Source organism: Leptosomus discolor, chromosome 1 (assembly GCF_034619465.1).
Source record: "Leptosomus discolor isolate bLepDis1 chromosome 1, bLepDis1.hap2, whole genome shotgun sequence".
NCBI lineage: Eukaryota > Metazoa > Chordata > Aves > Leptosomiformes > Leptosomidae > Leptosomus > Leptosomus discolor.
Genome location: NC_141391.1, coordinates 144,420,221 through 144,442,565, shown reverse-complemented (window position 1 = coordinate 144,442,565; position 22,345 = coordinate 144,420,221). Strand labels below are relative to the sequence as shown.

Here is a 22,345-nt window from a genome sequence, read left to right as displayed (position 1 = left end):
CCCAGTGCTCAGCTGAAATGAATGACCTTCACCTTGCTCTGAAAGTGCAGCTTCACGACTGGCTTATGCTGAGCTAGGAAGGCCTAGTATCAAATCAGTGACGCCACCTCCTTCTTTTCCCTTGCTACATGTCCTTACCCGCTTTTCTTGTGTCACTGATCAGACTGAAAATGAATCTTTTTCTTTTCCCCGCAACGGTTCAGCCCACTTTTAGAGTGAAGGGAAGGAAAAATGCATTTCCAGGATTCAACGCATTTTTCCCCACAATAGACACCTGGATTAGGACAAATGAATCACAATAACTTCTCTTTTTCCTTTCACTGTAAGGTGACTAGACAACTACAAGCCTATGCTCTGTTTATCTAAAGGTAGATGAGAAAAATCCCCATCATTAAAGTGTGTATTCATCTCTCCACATTGAGAAGTTTTCTAAGGCAGCTGACCAGAACCCTTTACAATCCTAGTGAGAGGCGTGCACCCCTACAGGCACTTCATCCTCTTAGCCTGCATTTTAGGATTATCACAGAATCACAGAACGTTAGGGGTTGGAAGGGACCTCGAAAGATCACCTAGTCCACTCCCCTAGCCAGAGCAGGACCAGCTAGAGCAGGTCACACAGAAACACATCCAGGTGGGTTTTGAATGTCTCCAGAGAAGGAGACTGCACAATTACTATTGTCAATTAGTCAAATTGTCCTCAGGATCACGTGCCAGGTGCTGATATTCTGCCATTAATGTCTGTAAGGATCTGTGTTTTCTCCAACTAATGCCCAGGATGGCCTCTGTCAGGTCAGATCTCAGAATCACGTGTCAGCCTCATGCCAGACAGATCCTTCAATGAGGTGCTTTCCTTCACCAGTCAGCCATCCATGGAAGCAAAGGCTCCTCCAGTCCAGTGCCCACAGGCATTTTTCATGGCAAAAACAAGTGGAAGATGGCTGAGCTCCTTCTGCATATTTTTCCTGTGTTCCTTTAATAACTAACATCTTATAATTGATATTTAAATAATATTACAGTCCACAAATAGTATATTAAAAGGCAATTGGGAAGTTGCCCAGAATTCACAATTGTATTTTTTTGTCATTTACTATACCAAAAAATAAAGCAGAGCCCTCATCTATTCTTAGAAGTGCTGCTGCTACAGTAACATCAATTTGAAGCTTGTCAGAATACTATACTGTACCAGTAGCACTTACTGTATGGAATAATGTCATTATGCCACAGTATAACTATTCTCTAACTACACATACTCATGCACATGCTAGATATGTTTGGTTGATACAGCATGTTTTATACGCAGAGGTGGCACAAACTGTCCCAGAAACAGGATCTTGCTCTACAAGATGAGCCTTCACCAAGAGAACTGGCTGGCACACTTTCACAGTCTAACAGCACTGCCAAATCCTTTTTAGCATTGATGAAGTCTTAGCATTGGCGGAACTAGAAGGAAAAGAGTTAGCAAAAAGAGTAACAGCAATAAGCAGTTGATGAAAATCCCTGAAAAAATCTACTCACTGATGCAGAAATAAACAACTATGACAGCCACTAAAGACAGCAATGAGTGGAGTGCCAATCTGTAACTAAAGGGATAATTTGGAAAAACTGGGGGGGCTGATACCTGTCACACAATGTTCATTAATTTTTTGTCTTCAGTTCTACGAACTTTTCAAAATAGCTAGGATAAGGGCCTCCATCTTTCAGGCACAGAACGAGCCCAAGCAGTCACAATAAAATTATAAAAGGATAAGACAGCTCATGGTCACACAACATACAGTTTTTACCTGCTTCCAGAATGGCTTTCATGCAAAAAGCTTCCCTACTTTTTTAAAATTTTCAAATAAACCACTTTTAGTTGCACCTTTGCAAGTCAAAAGCCCCTGCCATCTAATATACACCCTTTTAAATCAATTCATTTTAATGACTGTTCCAAGCCCTGATCAATAAATATATCAATAATATCAATAAATAGAGGGTAAATATCTACCTATTTTTTTTAAGGTGCTAAAAAGCAAATCCTCAAATTACAGGGAGCTTGTGACATTCTGAACCTATTAGATCTCCTGCTGCTCACGTGCATATGCCTCAGCATTAGCTAGCAAGTTTACAATGACACGGAGGTTTCAAGCGTACAAGCTAAATGCACACAGTAAATCTCTGGCACATGACAAGGAAAAAAATGCCGTGCTTATCTAGCTGCTGTTAGCTGATACCGCTGCCGGGGCTGATTATGCTATTCATGACAATTTACAATAGTTTATGTGCATGAGTATAGCGGTTTGATCCCAACCAGCCACTAAGCACCACGCAGCCACTCGCTCACTCCCCCACCCCCATCCCCCCTCAGAGGGATGGGGAGGAGAATTGGAAAGTAAAAAAAAAAAGTAAAACTTGTGGGTTGAGATAAGAACAGTTTAATAATTTAAATAAAATAAAATGTAGTAATAGTAATTAATAATAGTAATAAAAAAGACGCTAACAAAATTACAGAGAAATAAAACGCCAGAAAAGACAAGCGATGCACAATGTAATTGCTCACCACTTGCTGACTGATGCCCAGCCAGTCCCTGAGCAGCGATTGGCACCTCCTGGCCGGCTCCTCCACATTTATACACTGGGTATGACATCCTTTGGTATGGAATACCCCTTTGGCCAGTTTGGGTCAGCTGTCCTGGCCATGCTCCCTCCCAGCTTCTTGTGCACCTCCTCACTGGCAGAACATGGGAAACTGAAAAATCCTTGACTTAGGATAAGCCCTACTTAGCAACAACTAAAACATCAGTGTGTTAACAACATTATTCTCACACCAAATCCAAAATACAGCACTGTATCAGCTACTAGGAAGAAAATGAACTCTGTCCCAGACGAAACCAGGACAATGAGTTATTATTAATAAGATGTGTTGGAATTACAACACTGGGCACAGGAAGAGGTATTCACATAGACTAAATTTAGCTGAGTGAAGCTAATCCCCATCCCCAGCTCCTTCTATAGTCTGTGGAAATGTAAGCTTCTCTAGAAGGCAGCTCAGAGCACGAGCTTAATTTAGGCTGAAGTTACAGAAGAGGCAGCGAGCTATTTCTCAGCCACAACAAAGGGAAGGGACTCTCCTCGCACCTGCTCATCCTGGCCCTTCTGGTGCTTGTTGGGCACTGCACTGAACCCAGTCAGTCAGCTAATGAACAGAAAACTACTTCAAGGCAAGAAAAGTGATAGTCTTTAGTGATTTAATGAGCTGAACTGGCTCAGGAAGAGATTAGAGAAGCGTCAAAGCTGATGGGTGAGAGGGATGAGCAGGGGTGGAGGGCAGCACTTTGAGACTTGCCTGTGCCCACAGCGCTGAACTGATTGTTTGACTCAGCTCTGCTGGGTAACTTCACCCTTGGCTGCTCTGCAAATGGAGAGCTTTAATGGTGGAAGTGGCTTAAAGGAGTCCCTACACCCCCACTGTAATTTGCCACTCCTGTTCTTATGCTGCTGTCACTGTCGTGGGGCTGGATAACAAACTGATAGAAATTATGACCCTGAAAACAGGGATTTGCTTTCAAGACAGCGCAATTGCAGCAATACAGATAAGACAGCAGCAAACAGCGATGCAGAACTGGAAGCCACCAACATGGGGCAAAACCATCAGAAGCTGGCTTAGCTTCTGAAGCCAGCATCTCTTACTATGCCTTAAATTGCTTCTGGAGGAGAGTTTCTGCTGACTATGGTGAGGTGACGAAAATAGCTTCCCCAGGCAAGAAATAGCATTTGGGAATTGGCCCCCCAGAAGGCTCCATTTATTCACTCACCATAACAGGAGGGGTTCAAGCCCTCTCTTCTGCAGTCATCTCGCTTAGGTGCGAGTCAGAAGGTCAAAGCTGGGAGTCTGCGTCACACACAGACAGCAGTGGGTGTCAGTGGTGGGTGAGGGGGTGCCTGGAGGAGGTGATGTGAGCAATGAGAACACGACCTACATCTTAAACTTGCTTTAGGGCTGACTTGCAGAACTGAGGAACAGTTTCTATGTCTTGATTCCTTTGCTTAGAAGAGAAGGGTATCAATATCCGAAACAATGATACTTAAATGAAGCCAAACAGTCAGAAAGCAACATCTTCTGATCTCTGCTGGTTTGACTCAGCTTTGGAGCAATGAGTTTGCATTGAAATCCTCCAGGTCACGTTACCAAATTCCAATCGTGAAGCATTTCACTGGCTCTTCTTTTAGCATAGAGTAACGGTGTGTGCTAAAGGAAACAACAGTTCCTCACAGTTACTAAAAAGAATCATAGAAATCTTAAGTGGGCACCTGTTGAATGCAAATCAAAGATATTTGTTACAGTCATCCTAAAGCTCACGGCTCACTTTGCTTTGCCTACAGCATTACACACCAAACTGGAACATGTATTGATTGATTGATTGAATAACTAGGATATATTTCATAGTTTGAAGGAGAAGATTCAAAATGTGTCCATGGATGTCTTACCTGATCTTTGTGTATCACCCTCTAGGACCACTACTGGAAAGTGTAACCCCATTCACTCTGTGTGGGACTTGCACCTGTTTCCACTTTCAGCAATGATTTTTTTCCCCTGCAAAACCCTCTAACCACAGGAAAAGATCAGGAGAGTCGAGGGGCACTCTGGACTCACAGCATAGCCCTTCTCAGCATGCCACCATGTGTGATCTTATAGGCAATGAGTTTTATTTCAAAATAAAATTTATTTTATTTTATTTTGAAAACTCCTTAATTTGAAATACAGAGAATGTTTCAATGAGATCAACCTGGCATAGATACTTGTAAATCTTCATGACCAAGTCCACTAGGCTGACAGAGTGCTAAGCTTCTGTGCCTTCTCTGGGAGCAGCCCCTGTGCTGCTCCCACTTGACATCTCTGAGGGCATACACTGGTCAGGTGAAATACGCTGTGACTGAGAACACTGCAGGAGTCTCCCCAGCATTCAGGTATACACTGATGCACTGCATCTGCCAACAGTTCTCTTCCCCCTCCCCATAAGGGCAACACCATTCAGGTAGGATGCTCTCCCACATCGCCTGATTGCTTTCTGCCAACTTCCATCAACAAATCTCTACCATCACAAGCCCTCAGTGGGTTCAGTGCAAAGCAGGTCTTATCTAGCCTTCACGTAGGACTTGACTGTACCGATGGAACCAAACACTCCTCAGTACTGGGAAATGTGTTAAATAATGCTCACTGGAAGCTCAGTTGTGTTCACAGTATTTTCCACAAGGCTTGCCCTGTGAACTGCGGAGCAGTACGGGTCCAGAGTGCAATATGGCAAAGGTTAGCTAAGATATCAATGGACCTTTCCCAAAAAGAAGGGCGGTCGATCAACCTTGACCCTTAACATCAGCAATCTGCTTCAAAGGCAGTGGCTGGGAGCCACATGTGTACTAGAGAGCACGGGCAGAAATGTGTTTCTGTAAAACAGGCAAAAATGCATTCAGTCTGTCTTCAGAATTACGATAATTTTTAACAAGGTAAATTGTGGAATCATGTAAGTGAATGTCTAGGTGGAAGGGAGTGGGAGGGATGAATCCGTTCTTTAGCAAAGGTCAGTGTAAGCAACGTCCAGAGTTGGGGGATTCAAATGGTGTAGAACCTTCTTCAAGTACAACATGCATACAAGGAAACCTGAAATCCACTCCTAAAGAGGTAGTAAGTCCTGGAGTTGTGGAACTACTTCAGATGTCATTAAAGAGATTATATGTGTTTCTACGTGAAGCACTACTGAAAAACCTACTGTAACATAGTATGTTATACTCTACAGCACTGCTATAAAAATCTGTGCACCAAGACAAAGTGTGGTGGCACACGTCACTCTTCAGGCAGATATGCTACAGTAGGTCATTACAAGGAGTGATTGCACTAATGTAAAAAACTCTTCAGCATGAACATGGCCTTGTGCTCATGTGTCTGGAGAGGCGTTAGGCTGACAAAGCCATATTCACTTCTTCAGACATACGATGAACAAAATCCATACATAAAAATCTCAGGACTATTAAATTTTCTGAACAGTTATCCAGTTCAGAGAAAAGAAATCATCCTTATTGTGTGGAAATTCACCTACTGATAAAAACCACCGTCTACAAACTTCCAATTCTATATATTTTTGCTTGCGTTTGGAAGGCATTGGCTGAATGGTCCTTGTGGAAGACAGACTTCTATTTATCCATGGATGGTGTACAAACTGGATTGTAACAGAGCAGGAAATGTTTCAAAATTTTCTTTGATTATTTAAAGATGAAATTAGAAAGGATGTTTGACAAAAATGGTGTAGGACGTTCTTTCCTTTTTTCTTTTTCTTTAAGATTATATTTCACCAAGACGACGACAGAGATCCTACGAGGCCTTCCCAACAGCTACAGTGGCACACTGGGGAGAAGAGCGAACCATAGTGCAAGGATATGAAGAGTCACTGAGGGCACGGGAGGGAGAGGGGGTCCTTACCAAGCCAGGTCCTTCGCCAGAGCCAGATGTCCATACCATGTACGTACTGTATGGCCCCATTTCTGTCTTTGCACTTTATTTAGCAGCTGTGGTCTCTCCTGAACTTTTTAATGAGCCAGAGCTATAAAGAGGAAAAGGTTTCCATCCTGTCACCTCTTCCGCCAACACCGGGAACTTCAATGGCGGGTGACTGCTGTGCAAACTTGTGCACACGTGCATATGATGTATATTTGGGGATTTTTATTAGCTATATTATAAAGCACTTAACTGTTATGAATGTGTTATCTGTATAACACTGCACAACCTTTAAGCAAAAATTAAACAGAAACTAGGCCCACTGCAAAAATAAGGAACCATTCCTTCAAATAAAACTGGGGTAAAAGAAGCTTGCAAAACTGCCACTCCAACATCATTTTTCTTCATTGTGTGACGCATTTTCCCTTCAAATGAAAATCCAGATGAATAAGCACAGAATTAAAATACAGGGGCACCAGAATTCTAATTCAGCATCTGCAGCATTGTGTGTGTCAGCTCTTCATGATTTCCAGTAGATTAATTCAGCTCTCTGTATTTTGCAAAGCTGGACAACTTTTTTTTTTTTTCTTCATTACAGCCATGTGAGAAGTTTAGAGCATATCCATCACGCAGTCTGATGACCTGATCTACCAGGTCTAACACAGTGACAGAAGATCACCTTTTACCTTATGTTCACCTGACACCAGGCCTACATCCCATGTTCTTGTGGTGTGATGGGTTCTTTCCTTTCCTAGGTTATGTTCTTCATGATGTTAGCTACCTTAGGACTACAGTCATCACCAGGCCATAGCCATCAGACCACCAAGATTTTGCTGTGGGAAAGAGTTCCATTAATAGAGTTTTCCAAGTAAGATCTCTGGTTTTAATCAGGTTTAATTGCAGTTTTGGAAAAAAGAAACAGCAGGGAAATTGTATCTACTTTCATATGTTTTGAAAGACGATGGGACAGATGCAAGTAGTGAATTATCTAATACTTATCTAATTACACACTTTGTATACAAACCAAAAGTTAAATGTGATTAAAATGTACACACAAAAAATATGTTGTAATTGTATGAAGGTTACCAGATATATTTATTTAGACTGTGTCCCTTAACACCAGGGTTTGTTTTTCTGGAAAACTGCGCTTCATCAAAAATGCCAACGTTGCCAAACTAGAGTTGCACTTTGAAACTGTGACCTGTCACCAGAAGACTTCCCCTGTGACCTTGGGAAGATCTTTTCACCTCTCCATGCTGCAATCCTCCATTGATAAGCAAGCAACTAAGAGCAGGAAGAGGGAAGAATCTCTTCTGCCATCCTGCACCTGCCTTGTCTGGTCAGATCACAAGGGCTTCAGGGAGGGGATTAAATAGGCTGTGCTTTTAACACTGCAAGCAAAATGAAGCCTGATCTACATGAGGGCCTGGGAGAGCTGTTGTAACATGTGGTAAATGATTCAGTCTGCATTTAAAAGCTTTAAGATCTTGCAAACAGGAAAGTGGCCTTTTCCTCTCTAATTACAAACACTACTATGATAATTGATTGTTGACTGCTCATAAGGAGAGAGAAGGATCCTGTCCAAAAAAGATATAATGCAGCGGTGAATGTTTCTCACAACAGGCACTGGCAGGACAAGCACAGCCCCTTGCTTCTGGATCAGAAACGAAAAAAAAACATGCTCTGATCCTTCCCTAACCTCTCCTGTACCTTTTCTTCTCCCTTCCCCCTTATTTTCTTAAAGCACATTCCTGTTTTGATTATACAGCATAGATTTTCCTACCCTTACATTTCACTGTGTAATTATTATTTACCTCCAGTTCCCATTTCAGCTGTAGTTACCAGAGTCTTGAATTTATTTTCTTGTAGCAAGCTGCTACCTGAAGTGTCATGTGGATGACTTAACTCTTTTCTTTCCCTCCAGGGGACCCTTTGCAATGTCAAACATGTGAAGAACCAAAGTGGGTCATGGTTAGATAGTCATTTAAAGGCAGCAGGAATCTGTACTGCTGCCCAGAAAAGCAAGTTTCCCCCTTTTTCACCACTCGTGCTCGCCACCTCTCTTGTGCTGGCACCAGTGTTTGTTTGGCTGCTTGGTCAGCCAGAGGGAATTAATCCAGTTATTACTAGCTTGGCAAAAAAAATCAATAAAACTTTAAACTGGCCACAACAACAGAAAAAAAGGTAACCATAGGCTTAAACAGGAAGGGCTAGGCTCTCTGCCCAGTCACGTTTAACCCAGTGACTTCTTTGGGAGGACTCTGGAATCTACCATTCTGTTTTCCCTTTTGTGAGAGAGAATTAATCACGTGTGACAAGGAACTTAAAGCTTTTTTTTTTCCCTAGTGAAACTAAACATGTACAATTCAGTGTTTTGCCGCTACTTTCGTCCTTCACAGCCAGAAAGAAGTAATTTTATAGCATGAGGACAAAGTATTGTTATTCTTTCCTATTTCACATGTGATGGTCCTGCGGGAATTTCAACAAATCACTTCCTTCTTCTCTGACCAGCAACAATGTAAATCCTATACCCAAATTTTCAGTTTATCTGTTCCATAGGTCAAAGGAAAAGCGTGTCATATCATCTGTTTTTTACTGTTACTAAGAGTGATGGATGTGCTTACTACTTTAACAAGGCACAAAGCCCCGTTCACGCTCCCGGGGCTCATTCCACAGGTCCCACATACTACAGTTTTAAAGTGATGCTCTTCCGGGATATGGCGAAACAGAGACAGTGTGACACGGACAGGGCCGAAGCTGACGGAGGGGGAGGAGGAGCGGAGCGGCTCCGGCACTGCATCAGGTTACATTCCTTTGTTCCTGCCAAAGCATTTGTGTGTGACCCCAGGCGTGCCATTGTCCCGGCCGGATTTGTTCAACCACGAAAAATTCCACCCAAGTCAGCCGCAGGGCAAAAATCAGAGAGTATAAAAATTAGGTACCACCAACCTGAGCAACTTTGCTCCGGAAGAAGATCAAGTAAAAGGCTTTATTTTTGCACATCTTGCTTGCAGCGATTCCTCTGCACGTCCCTTCTGGCCAAGTCTCTGGCCCTGTGAAGCTGGGATCACGCTTCCCCACACCTTGTTACCTAATTACGAAGGGAAACTCAGAGGCTCCCGTCAGACCACCGGCCTCTGTGATGGCCACCCCACGAGCAGTGCCCGGCTCACAGCACCGACCTCCCGCCGCCGAACCGGCCCCTGCTCAGGGCTGCACGGCGGCTGCCGGCCCCGCCGCCCGGGCCCGGCCCGGCTCCCGGCAGCCCCGCTCTGACCGCCTCCGCGCCCTCAGCACATAACGAGGGACGAGCCGGCCTCTCCCTGCCCCGTCAGGCGGCCGGGCAGCCGCAGCGATGCTAAAGGGGGTCAGCGACGGCCGCCCTGCGCCGCGCCGGCCCGCCGGCGGCAGCTGCCTCACGGCCCTGCCGCGGCGGGGGGGGGGGAGGAGGCGGGAATAGTTGGCCAGGGGGGGACGGAGCGGGGAGCCGGGGGCGGGGCGGCGGCACCCTTGAGCCTCCGTCCTTGGCGGGGATTGAGCGCGGCGGCGGCCACCGCCTCCCCAATGGCGCCGGGGAACGCCCAGGAGGGCGCGGCGAGGGGCGGCTCAACCCGGCCCGGCCCTGTCCGCGGGGCCCGCCCCTTCTGCTGCGGAGCCCTCATTGCCCGAGCCGCGGACGGTAGCGGTCGTGGTTCTCTCGTCTCTCACCGCTCTGAGCCTTCCTGGTGGGTACGGAGGGGAGCGGAGCTGGCGGGGCCCGCTCTGCGGAATGATGTAGGGTCACCTAGCCCGTGCTTCCCTTCCCCGGGTGGCTTGGTCCCGCCGCGGCCAGTCGCCTTCCTCCGGGGCCGAGCATCCCCGCGTGGCGGGCGGATGGTGTTTGGGGCGGTCGGTCCCAGCACCGGTAGGATCCGGTAGCCGGGGCCAGGCTGCGGCTCCTGAGGGTTTGGGAGGGATGGCGGCACTCGGCCGGGCGCAGAAACCCGCTGGGTGACCGCGTGTGCCGGCCCCGGCCCCTCGGTAGCCGGCGGGGTGGGGCGGTACCCACGGCTTGCGCGGGGGGGGGAGGGGTGGTGCGGGAAGGGGAGGGACGGAGGCACAGTGGGGGAGCTCCGTGGGTTGGACGAAGTGAGCCTCGGGCCCGAATGGGAACGAGCCGGGGAAATCCCAGCAGGCTCCCAGCTCCCAAACTGGTTCGTGGTGTTATTACCAGTCCCGGAGCCCTGATGGGCGTTTTGAAGGGAGTTGGAATGCCGAAGGGGTGTTAACGCAGAAGGTGTGTTTGCCTTCTGCGGGGAGGCTCCGGGCACTCTGCGAACAGGAGGCTGTTCTGTTACGTGCTGCCGAAATAGCCTCAGCTCCCCTTCAGCCCCTCGCTGGGCACCGGGGAGGGGTGGGAGCCAGAGCCCTGTGGCCAAGGAGGAGTGGGCGGGCCGGTAACTCGTGGGGTGGAAGGAGCCCTGCGAGCAAGGGCAGCGTGCCCCTGCGCTGCCTTACGCATACTGCCGCCAGCAGCAGCTCGCAGCACCGCCGTCGGCAAGTTTGCGGCTGTGGCAGATGCCCTTTTCGACTCAAAGCTTGCGTTTTGGTTCCCCGTGGCTTGCTTTGAACCAAATCTTTCCGTCTCTCCTTGCAGAACACCATGGCTACTCTCAAGGAGAAGCTGATGACCCCCGTTGCTGTGGGAGCCGCGGCCCCAAACAACAAGATAACTGTTGTGGGGGTTGGACAGGTTGGGATGGCGTGTGCTATCAGCATCCTTGGCAAGGTACGGCTCAAGGACAGTGCGCTAGCCAAGTTCCCACAGCTGTAGTGTTCTGCACTGCCTGTTTGTCTTAGCAAATGGTGGGAAACCTCCTAGGCTGGTACAGGAATGAATCATTTGCAGTTCGTGTAAGCAAGCAGCAACCTACGCTGGTCATGCAAGGCGGACCTCCCTATTCAGTTTCTCCTTGTTCTTTCACCTTTCCATCTGTGCTTAGCAATAAATCTCTCATTAGGCAGGGTTATTCTAGAGGCTACTGGGAAAATGTAGCAAGCAACATCTCTGAAGCCCTTACCAACCTTTTCTTTCTCTTCTTAGTTTTCTTATTCTTGCACAACAAAGCTGGAATTTGCTTGGTGGGAGAGCTCAGCTGGGCAGACAGCAGAAATCCATGTGGAATATGGGACAGAAATCAGAGCTATGCACGTTAGCTGTTTACTCTTTTAATGCATATGTGCCCTAATAAAGAAGCCTACTGAAGGGGATAGCAGTATTTTCAGTTATTTCTCTTAAGCCCTTATTGCTTGATTACATGGCTTTATTGTTTCCAGAGAGGTTTTAGCTGGTTTTCTGAAAACTAAAAATGGAGGGCTGGACTTAAAGGTTATTCTGACTTTTCCTGTTTCTGGGGTGTTTGTGGTGTCTGTGGGTTTTTTTTTTTTTCCAAATCCCATTTTGCAGTCTTTGAGCAAGGCAGAGGCTTATTATGCAATAAGAATCTCTTGTACTTTGCACTTTGTTTTTAGAGAATATTGGGAATGAGTTAATTTTTTTTTTTTTTTTTTTTTAAAGAAGGCATAAACAGATATGCCCTACCCACTTGCAGGGCTGGATCTTACATCAGGTAGCTGCCAGTGAGATCAAAAATATTCCATGTGCTACTAAAGCAGCTGTATTTTATTTGGAGATGGTCCTTCTTCTACCTGTTACCTTGAGGATGCATGTTTAAAGCACTGTGGCTTTAATAATTAAATTTTTTAAGGGTTTTCACTTATATTCATGAGCCTTGTGAGAAAGGAAAAACTTGAGAAAAGGCCACAGTGAAACTAAGTACTGATGTGAAAGTAACATAGTTTTTAAAGCTATGTAACTAAAGGAGAAATCTAATAGAAAAACAGTGACAGCTTATTGTGGGGTTTTATATTCATATTTTTTAAGGAAGCATTTGCTTCTTGTGGTCTGGACTCATTTGTCTTCGAAGATGTAGTGTAACCTGTAAGGTTGACAGTGAGGGAGCCAGATGAAGTTACCACAAACTTCAAAGTTACCACAACTACCAAATCCAGCATTCATCTGTGTTTAATACACTGCTCTAAGCAGGATCAAGTGGTGCTTTCAGAAATGTAGGTACGAAGTTTTACTACTAACAAGTGTATGCACCAAACCCAGAATAGAAACTGGCTTTAAATTTTTCAAGCTTGGATTCTGGCATGATGGAGTTTAACCAAGCTTCTGCACTCTTATTCTCTCAACTATAAGCTGCAGTAAAAAAAAAACTGACCATTTTTATAACAAAGCCATCTGATTCTTGTCACTGAATTAGAATTATTTAGGTTGGAAAAGACCTTTAATATCAAGTCCAACTGTTAACCTAGCACTGCCAAGCCCATCACTAAACCATGTCCCTAAGCACCACATCTACGTGCTTTTCAAACACCTCCAGGGATGGTGACTCTACCACTTCCCTGGGCAGCCTGTTCCAGTGCTTGACAACCCTTTCAGTGAAGAAATTTTTCCTAATGTCCAAACTAAACCTCCCCTGGTGCAACTTGAGGCTGTTTACCCTTGTCCTACTGCTTCTTACTTGGGAGAAGAGACCGACCCCCACCTCACTACCACCTCCTTTCAGGTAGCTGTAGAGAGTGATAAGGTCTCCCCTCAGCCTCCTTTTCTCCAGACTAAACAGCCCCAGTTCCCTCAGCCGCTCCTCACAAGACCTGTTCTCCAGGCCCTTCACCAGCTTTGTTGCCCTTCTCTGGACACGCTCCACCACCTCAGTGTCCCTCTTAAAGTGAGGGGCCCAAAACTGCACACAGTATTTGAGGTGGAGACTCACCAGTGCCAAGTACAGGGGCACGATCACCTCCCTACTCCTGCTGGCCACACTATTTCTGATACAGGCTGGGATGCTGTTGACCTTCTTGGCCACCTGGGCACACTGCTGGCTCATGTTCAGCCAGCTGTTGACGGGTACAATGTGGCTTTGATTTGTGCGAGATGGTTGGCTCCCTAAGATGTCTTTTTGTTAAACCATGACATGAAATTTCATACTTAATTTCCTATACTTTAATATGTAGATGCAATTGAGTTTTAGATGGTGATGGATTTTATAAAATTAAATGGTGTGATAATACCAATTTCAGTATACTGGTGTAGTATTTATTATATAAATTTGAATGGCACTAAAACGTCCATCTTGGTTATTTTTAGCTCCCTCTGAGACAAATCACTGATGTTGCTGTACTCTTTTAGAAATGATAACATCTCCACAGCTGTTTTCAATGCGAGTATTTTAAACTGCTTTTGGTGATTGTGTGATAATAATGAGCTGAATTCTTCTCTAGGCAACACTGATGCAAATTTATTAAATTAGTCATTGGAGCTATTCCAGGTGTTCTTCTGTCTCAATGAGAAGGGGCTCCTTGAACATGCAGAGTCTGGTGAATATTGGTTGCAAGGTCTAGACTGAAAGTCCCATCTTACCAGACTGCCTGTGTGTAAATCTATCCATAATTGCACATGTGCACACATTATTTTTTCCAATTCTCATTACACTAACTTATTAGTTTAATGCCAGTGACTTCAGTTAAGGAGAGTTTTTCGTAATAGTAAAGTAACTGAGACTTTATTTTTACCCTGCAGACTATTCTGAGAACAGAGCAAGTGCAGATACAGATTCTTACCGTTTTCCTTTAGCAGTTGATCATCAGCTTTGAAAGAAGGCGATGCAGAAAAGCAGTAAACTCCAAACTTTGTTTCATACTTCAAAATAAGTATTTTCCTGTGGAAAAACAGTGCATATTGTTGCATGTTTAAAGTAGTTTAGTTGATGCTAATAATTACTATTTCCATGTGAAGTAGTGTTATCTTTGATATAAAATTAAACAAAGCAGCTTGCTTGCAGTAATATTTTCAATGGCATAAAAAATGGCTTAACTGCTTTCAAATGGGGTGTAATGTAGGAAAATGGAGAGGAGTAGTAATTTGAATCTCAGTGTAATTTACTGAATGATAAGCCTTTAAGTATAGTAGAATTTACAAGGTTAGTAAACACTTCTGTCAAAAGGTGGTAAAACTTTGCATTACAGCAGAATGCCTTTTTCCTCCACCCCTGTATTTCACTGTTTTCCAGTTCTGAGACTATATGATGTTATCTCCCAGCTTAGCTGGACAACAAGCATACATGGCTAAATCTGAAGTAAATATGATGTAGTAGCTCTAATAGAGAAAAATTAGGTAAAGAATCTGTTTCCTCTTGATACTGTTTTTACTGTAGAGGACAATTAAGTCTGTTTCCATTCTATATTTTTGTGAAGTGAATTGGTTGAAGGAATATTATAAGAGAATACTTATTTTGATAATTGTCGTATGTTCTGTTAGGTATTTAAGTATCTAAAATAAGCCTATTTGCCGGATAGATTTAGAGGGTTTGTTACAGCTTTGGAAGATGTGACTTTTTTTGTGAGATAACTAAATCATGAAGTGCCTTGCTACCAAAGGGTTAGCTGTGCACTCAAACTCCCCACAAATAACACCTTTTTTGGAAAGTCTGAATGAGTTTTATGAACCTGTGCTGTAGTAGCCTCTGACTTTGTTACTGTGAGGTACATCAAGGTAGTTCTGTCCTGCTGGTTTACCTCTGGAGAAGAGGTGCTTTTGGGTGTGTAACAAGTTACTTCAAAATGTAATGTAGCTCAGCTCAGGGGTGACTTTAAAATGCAAGTTAACTGCTTCATTGACCCCTTCAAATTCTGTTGTTTTCAGGACCTTTGTGATGAGCTTGCTCTGGTTGATGTTTTGGAAGACAAACTAAAAGGAGAAATGATGGATCTACAGCACGGGAGCTTGTTCCTTCACACTCACAAGATTGTGGCAGACAAAGGTGAACCTTGGTTTCTGTTATTTAGTACTGATATTCTGTGAATTTGCTTAATAGTGGACTGTTAGTTGTGTAATCCTAAAGAACTCTTAAGGATTTGGCATTGAAAAGTTTAAAGTGTATGAATTGGGGTGAGAGTTCAGATGAACACTGTATCAATGGGAGTGGCTTGTAATCTGGGTTTTCTCTTGCATCTCAAACGGCCACTTTACAGTTTTGGGTTTGTTGAATAAAATTGATTTTAATGAAACTCTGCTACCTCTTTGTAGAAGAAACAGTATTGTTATTTGGATGGCGGAAATGAGATTCAGAGGGGTTGAATGTACTGTCAAGACACACATATTAATATATCAGGACAATGTTAAGGAGATGGTGCTGGCTCTAATATCCATGTCCCATGTTTTTAGGTTTGAATGTATGCACAGTAGAGAAGTGACCCATAATACCTCTATGAACGCAATGCTATTGAAATTAGTGCTAAGTCTAACATCTTCTGTATCTTCTTCCCCTGTGCTCTGTTGTAGACTATGCTGTCACAGCCAACTCCAGGATTGTGGTAGTAACTGCAGGAGTTCGTCAGCAAGAGGGAGAGAGTCGTCTCAACCTGGTTCAGAGGAATGTGAATGTCTTCAAATTCATCATTCCTCAGATTGTCAAATACAGCCCCAACTGCACCATCCTGGTGGTTTCCAACCCAGGTAAGGCAGTCTTTTCCTAGAACGCTTAAAATTCTGTTGTCGATGAACTAGTGTTTTATTTTTTCCATCTTCTCAAATACAAATTGAATGTTGAAAATGAATATCTTTCTGTGCACATCTGCCATGTAGTTGCTAACAGCAGAGTACAAACAAATACTCTGTACTTTCCAATGCTCTCTTTAATCAGAACTTCTCATGGTGTCCATTTTTTAAAAGCAAAAGCATGCCTCATGGTAAATACTTCAGTTACTTACATACTTTTGGCTTAAGCAGTAGGTAGTTTAAAATTGTTATCTCTAAAGGAGACATCCATCTTGCTTTTAAATTGTTTGTAAATCATAACTCTCTTGCGTTTGGGTATGATATGGCCGTTTTTCGGGATGCAGATCTTACCCTAGGGTCTTAGCTATATTTTCAGGGAAAAGAATTTGCGTGCTGAAGCCTATGATGAGGGAAAGGGTAACTGTTCTACATAGTTAGATTAGAAAAGACTTAGTTATAACTGATGCCACGTATTTGTGTGCTCACTTGCAAACATGTTATTGCCCTAGGACAGCTTGGGTATTTGGATGCCTAAAACTGACTGTAAATGTTCTGATATGCTCTGTAGGATGTCTTTAGGGCTGTCTTTGCTTGATTCAACATCTGAGTGAAGCCATTACTACAGAACCCTGACAATGAAGTGACTTTTTAAAAATAACTTTGCAGAGTCAAAACAATGCATGTAAAGCTAGCAACTCAGCTGGTGGTTGAGTAATTAGCTGGTGTACAATTAATACTACTGAATTCTAGTGTACTGTGCAAGTACAGTAGCTTATGGCAATTTTAAATGCCTATAAATTGAGCTCAGTCAAAGATCAAATTGTTCTTGTTCTAGCAAGGCTGAATTAAAACTGTAGACTTCTTTCCAGTGGAGCAGCTGCAGGAGGAAAATTGCATGTTGTTTTTTCAGAATTATTTTTATAATTGTTTGTTTTCTCAATGTGTGGCATTTTGTCCACATCTTATATAGTGGGAGTTATTGTGACCCCATTAGAAGGGACTTCAGGGGTGTCCACTGCATGTGTATTGGTGTGTGACCTTGATATCCTTCCCTGTTTAACTTCCCTGGATCTGTTTGGGTGCTAGCTCAGGTAGTGGTGTCCGCAGCCTGTCCTATGGAAAGCCCTGCTGTAGGCAGACAATGAGACTCCAAAGTAGAGCCCAAAGTCTGGGTGTGTGTCTCAGCACCTGACTTGAAAGTCAGACTGTCTGGAGCAATTGTAGCTGTTTGATAGGGAGATGCTCCATAGTCTGTACAGATTACTGTGATCCTGTCAGGAACTGCCCCAGCTGAAGCTGCCGGGAAGCTATGCCTGATGAGTGTGCCACTTGGAACAGCAAGGTGCGACCTGTACTGAGATGATGTGCTTTTGGTGTGAGCAGAGCAAATAATGTGTCTTAAATCTATATACAAAAATACATTCCCTCCTAAGAAGCGTCTGGCCTTTGAGAGTTTTGGAGCCGTAATTATTGCAGCCTGTTTATTATTGCTTTGAGCTGTGGATTAGAGGTTTTTCTCTCTGCTTACATTCTTCTCTCTGCTGCAACCTAGGCTTGTTTTTTTTCTAAAACTGTATTTTTAGAGCCATGTGCAGCTAAAGCATATTGCTCATCTGGCTTTTCATGTTACAGAGGTAATCGATGAGAAACTGCTTAGTGCATGAATCTGTTCAAGAAATTAAACTGAAGTAGTTACCAACTAGAAGTAGAGTACGTGAATCTCAAACATGTTTCATTGTAAATTGCTTTACCTCTTACTGTGATGATGAAGTGGAAGGTAATGTTACTTTAGAAAATTGCTTGAATGTTCTAGCCACCCAAGTTGAGTCCCAATTATGGATGCCCTAGGGGTTTAGCTGTGACAAAAAAACACCTCCAACTTTAGCTGGTAGGATACGAATCTCCAAAGACCTTCCTCAGTTTTCTTTGAACAGTAGCTTGCTGGATCCTAAATTTCAAGCAGTGCATTCATTTTAATCCCCAAACAGTCAGACCTAAAATACTTTGACCAATGAGCACAACTGTGTTTGAGTCCTCCTGATTGCCCTGCTATTTGCAGTAAAGTAATTGTTGCAGTGTTCTTGTACGTGAACGGCTTCATTTACTGTGCTTGTTTTTCTTTCCAGTGGATATATTAACCTATGTCACATGGAAGCTGAGCGGCCTGCCAAAACACCGTGTGATTGGAAGTGGCTGCAATCTAGACACAGCTAGATTTCGCTTTCTGATGGCTGAGAGACTTGGCATCCACCCAACCAGTTGCCATGGCTGGATCTTGGGAGAACATGGTGATTCTAGTGGTAAGGAGCAGTTCTGACCTCCTTGGGAATGGCTGATAAAATGTTAGAGGTTGAGGCCTAAGGGGTGTTACAAAATTCTGAAAGAGCAGATGCAGCTGTGCTGGAGTAACTAGCACTTTGCTATATTTTTATGGAGATCAGAGTTGAGACAAGTCCAGGAAATCTAGCTACACGTTTTTAATAAAAGTGGTTGTGGCTGTATAATTAAACCCTGAACTAAAAAGGCCAATTTTGTTAGCTAAACTGTGTCTTAAAAGCTACAGCTTGCTACTTCTGTTTATCCTCAGTTTTTGGAGTATCATAACATAGCGTGTAGGACAGTTCTCTGAAAGAAGTATTAGCTGTTTTTAGGTCAATGTCAGAGCTTATTGCAAGTTGTAGAAAAAGCTAGCAATTCAGGTTAACAAAATTGCCCTTTACCTTAATTTGGGAATTTTCTCCATTTAAAAGAGATGGCTTTAAAACCATGTGAAATCAAAAGAAGCTTATTTGTCTTATTTCACACTTGAAATACATGAACTGAATTAATGCAGCAGAACATGTGTGTAGGAATTCTAAAGCAAAACTAGTTTTAAAAGGCTGAGCAGCTAAGATGTGACTTTTTGCTAGAATTTGAGGTTTCTGACTTCAAAAGTAGTTGTCTGTGCTTTCCAAGGACTGAGAGTTGTGTTGTTCATGTGTTGCAATTGACTTGTTAAAGTGTCAGTACTAAAATAGTCTCATATGACCCCCAGAGTTCTCAGAATTAACTATAGCTAAATGAAAACTTAAAATTTGCCTCAAATGTTATCGTGGTTGTGGCTGCTACTACTCTGTTTCTGGTTATCTTGGATAGGAAAAGCGGAGGGGGAGTTGCTAAGTGTTATTGAAACTTATGTCCTCTCTCTGTTACAGTGGCTGTTTGGAGTGGAGTTAATGTGGCAGGTGTTTCTCTCCAGGAGCTGAATCCTGCCATGGGAACTGACAAAGATGGTGAGAACTGGAAGGAAGTCCACAAGCAAGTGGTTGAAAGGTAAAATGACTTGAGGAATAAGGTGGATATAGGTGATGATGAAAATAGCTAGTCTGCACACTGCCTCCTTGTCACTGCCTCTCCATTCTGCTGCAGCTTTCAAGCCCTTTTATTTAGAGGGTTGCATGAGTAAGTGGAACTACTGGTTTAAACACAGAAATGCAGGATTTTGGTTGGTGAGCTTTATTGTCCTGCAGGGAGACAAGTTATTGCATAACGTATCCACTTTAGCACTGCAGCTTTTAGAGCTGTGTGCACATGTTTTCTCACAAGTAGCTTCTTAAATGGTTAACTTTGTTCAAAGGGCAGCAGAGTCTAAGGAAAGGTATGTTTCTGTGAGCAGAGTGTTGGAGTTGATCTGGGAAAACTTGTTCATTGATTTAAGAAAAATTGACTAGAGGTAACTATACATGTTGCTAAATCACTTGTCTCCCTTATGAAATAAGGATTATACTGGTATAAAGTATATGCAGATGTTGGTTAAAAAAACTGGGGGGTGTGTGTAGGTAGTGCATGGCTTTTACTCTAAATGTTTACCCTATTCCAAATGCACTCAGAATGATTGTGCTGCTGACTTGAATAGAGAACTTGTTCGGTTGTAGGTGTCTGTTTTTGTACTTAACACTAAGAACTGTTCATAGATGGAAGCTATTTTTCTTTTCAGCTAATCCTGTGAGACAATAGGGCTCATTATTATCGTATGGGGTAATGTAGACTTTATCCTCTAATGCTGAAATACGTAACTCTTACTTTGACATTTTAATTCCAAAACTTAGAATGTGTGTCACAGGAGTTTCAGATTTTTAAAATGGGAAACATTCACTCCTCTTAAGACTTGGCATTCGCACAGTGTCTTGAAGACATCTTGATGCAACTGTATTTAAATATTTCCTTAGTGCCTACGAGGTAATCAGACTTAAGGGATACACAAACTGGGCTATTGGCCTTAGCGTTGCTGACCTCTGTGAGTCCATGCTGAAGAACTTGTGCCGGGTTCATTCAGTCTCAACACTGGTAAAGGTAAGAAGGGGTGGTTAATTGATTGCTGTGTATCTCATGCTCTTTTGCGTTAAGGAAAAGCTAAGTAGTCTCTGTTAGTAAGGTGCTGAACAAGGGAAGCTTTGTAAAATACTGCTTTGAATTTAAAATGGGAGCTTACTATTGCATTTTTTCTAGTCTGACCTCTTGGCCTATGCTCTTCACAAGTCTGGAGCTGAAACTAGGTTCTCTGTACTCAATGTTATACTACCCTTGTGTAAAGTTTACCATGTGTGGCACGCAGATTCATTAAAAGGAAGTTTCAGTGCAAAAATGGAAAACTTCATGGAGGCCCAGCTGTGATTCCATGAATAGACTAGCAAAGGTCTAGGGAAGGGACCTGTGTCCTTTTATAGCTGGTGTAACTGGCCGCATCTAGTCTGTACCAGCTGTATAACCTCTGGTGCAGCAAGGACTCTGAGCAGGCTGAACTTACTGCTCCCTCTACAGGAGGAAAAAAGACCCACCCTAATCCCATGTCTTTGAATTTTGTCAGCTACTTGCTGTGTATAAGTAAAAGTGAGGGGTTTGGAGGCGAGGTTTCCGAAATCGGCCATCTCAGTATTGCCAATCACTTTGTCTAAAACTGCTCTGTACTTCTAATTTTCTCAAAAACATCATGACATAAAGTTTTCTGCAGGTTGCAAAGTGATAGTCTTGAGCTCTGCTCTCAGAAGGCCTCCTGCTATATAAACTAAAAGCAGATCTGGGGTGATGGGTTCATGTCTGAGTGATCTCTTTTGTTTGTGGCAGGGCATGTATGGCATTGAGAATGATGTCTTCTTGAGCCTTCCTGCTGTCCTAAGTGCCTCTGGATTGACAAGTGTCATCAACCAAAAGCTGAAGGATGATGAGGTGGCTCAGCTGAAGAAGAGCGCGGATACATTGTGGAACATCCAGAAAGATCTCAAAGATTTGTAATGCATGAGTGTTAGATTCCAGCGACAGGAAAAACAGCGTGTTGTGTACAAATGTGGGCTCTACTCACTATACATCTCGATGGTTAACATTTAATGCTCTTCCAGACTGAGCTTTGTCCACAGTAGCTAAACTTATGCTTGCTGTAACGCACAGACCTTATGAACAAATAAAGCAAATTTCAGGCACATTTTGTCCTAGTGACTTATTTTCAGTTTTTAAATTATCTTACTCTAGTGTTCTCCTTTAATGTTTGCAACAGACTACATGGAAGTGTAGACACACATGTCCTTTTAAAAGGTTAGAAACAATCACCTGTGGTGGGATTTCACTAATACAACCTTACTGGAAGCCTTTTTTGTATGATTTAGTTTCAATCCAGATACTGACTAAATGTTCATTCCCAGACTTGTTTCTCATACAGTACATCCTGTTTTTTACTGATGGTAGAGGAAATGGAATGAGAATCTGCCTCTGGGCCACCTGCCAAAAATATGGCAACATTAAGATTCTCTATGCCACTGGCCTAGAAAAAGGGTTTTGTAGATCCTTCTCTTCTATTCCTTGCCTTTTATTGGTGTCTAGTTTTCATAATGTTTAGAACAAACAAGATTCTTTTCTATTTGATTACCAAAATCCAAAGTTTTTTTAGAGTTAGACTGGAGTCCCATGGTAATGTTTGTAGAAGTCAAATTGGGTCTTTAGTATCTAAATTTCAGTGTGATTGTTTCACAAATGCTTGTATACGTGGGGGGGGGGGGGGGGAATAGATTTAAAAAATCCTAAAGTTTTATTTCTTAATCACTTACAATTATGGAATAGATGTTAAGCAAGGAGGAGCCAGTACTTGCTTGGGATGCCTAGAGCTGCTCAACCTACATGTCCAGGGGACAAACAGTATCAAATCCATCTAGCTGGTATATTAATTCAGGGGCCTGAAAGTCTTGTTTCATAACAAATGGTGTGAGACTAAGTTGGAGTAATTTAAAGGCCTTTTCTAGCTCCAG

The 22,345-nt window shown here is 43.2% G+C and overlaps 1 protein-coding gene across 1 annotated transcript; it reads left to right on the top strand.

Moving 5' to 3' along the window:
- The first annotated feature begins 10,144 nt into the window (after positions 1-10,144).
- On the top strand, positions 10,145-21,526 carry LDHB (lactate dehydrogenase B). The gene is made up of 8 exons (XM_086466589.1): positions 10,145-10,191; positions 11,103-11,234; positions 15,216-15,333; positions 15,855-16,028; positions 18,197-18,370; positions 19,265-19,382; positions 20,279-20,402; positions 21,174-21,526. The coding sequence occupies exons 2-8, from the start codon at positions 11,109-11,111 to the stop codon at positions 21,339-21,341; spliced, it is 1,002 nt and encodes a 333-aa protein (XP_086322715.1). The 5' UTR covers positions 10,145-10,191; positions 11,103-11,108; the 3' UTR covers positions 21,342-21,526.
- Positions 21,527-22,345: the final 819 nt, after the last annotated feature.

What these genes read in the sequence shown, in the direction of transcription:
- LDHB (XM_086466589.1), top strand. Translation starts at nt 11,109, where the DNA reads ATGGCTACTCTCAAGGAGAAGCTGATGACCCCCGTTGCTGTGGGAGCC. An exon ending in CTATCAGCATCCTTGGCAAG is followed by an intron (nt 11,235 to 15,215) that starts GTACGGCTCAAG and finishes TGTTGTTTTCAG; the next exon opens with GACCTTTGTGATGAGCTTGC. An exon ending in AGAACATGGTGATTCTAGTG is followed by an intron (nt 18,371 to 19,264) that starts GTAAGGAGCAGT and finishes TCTCTGTTACAG; the next exon opens with TGGCTGTTTGGAGTGGAGTT.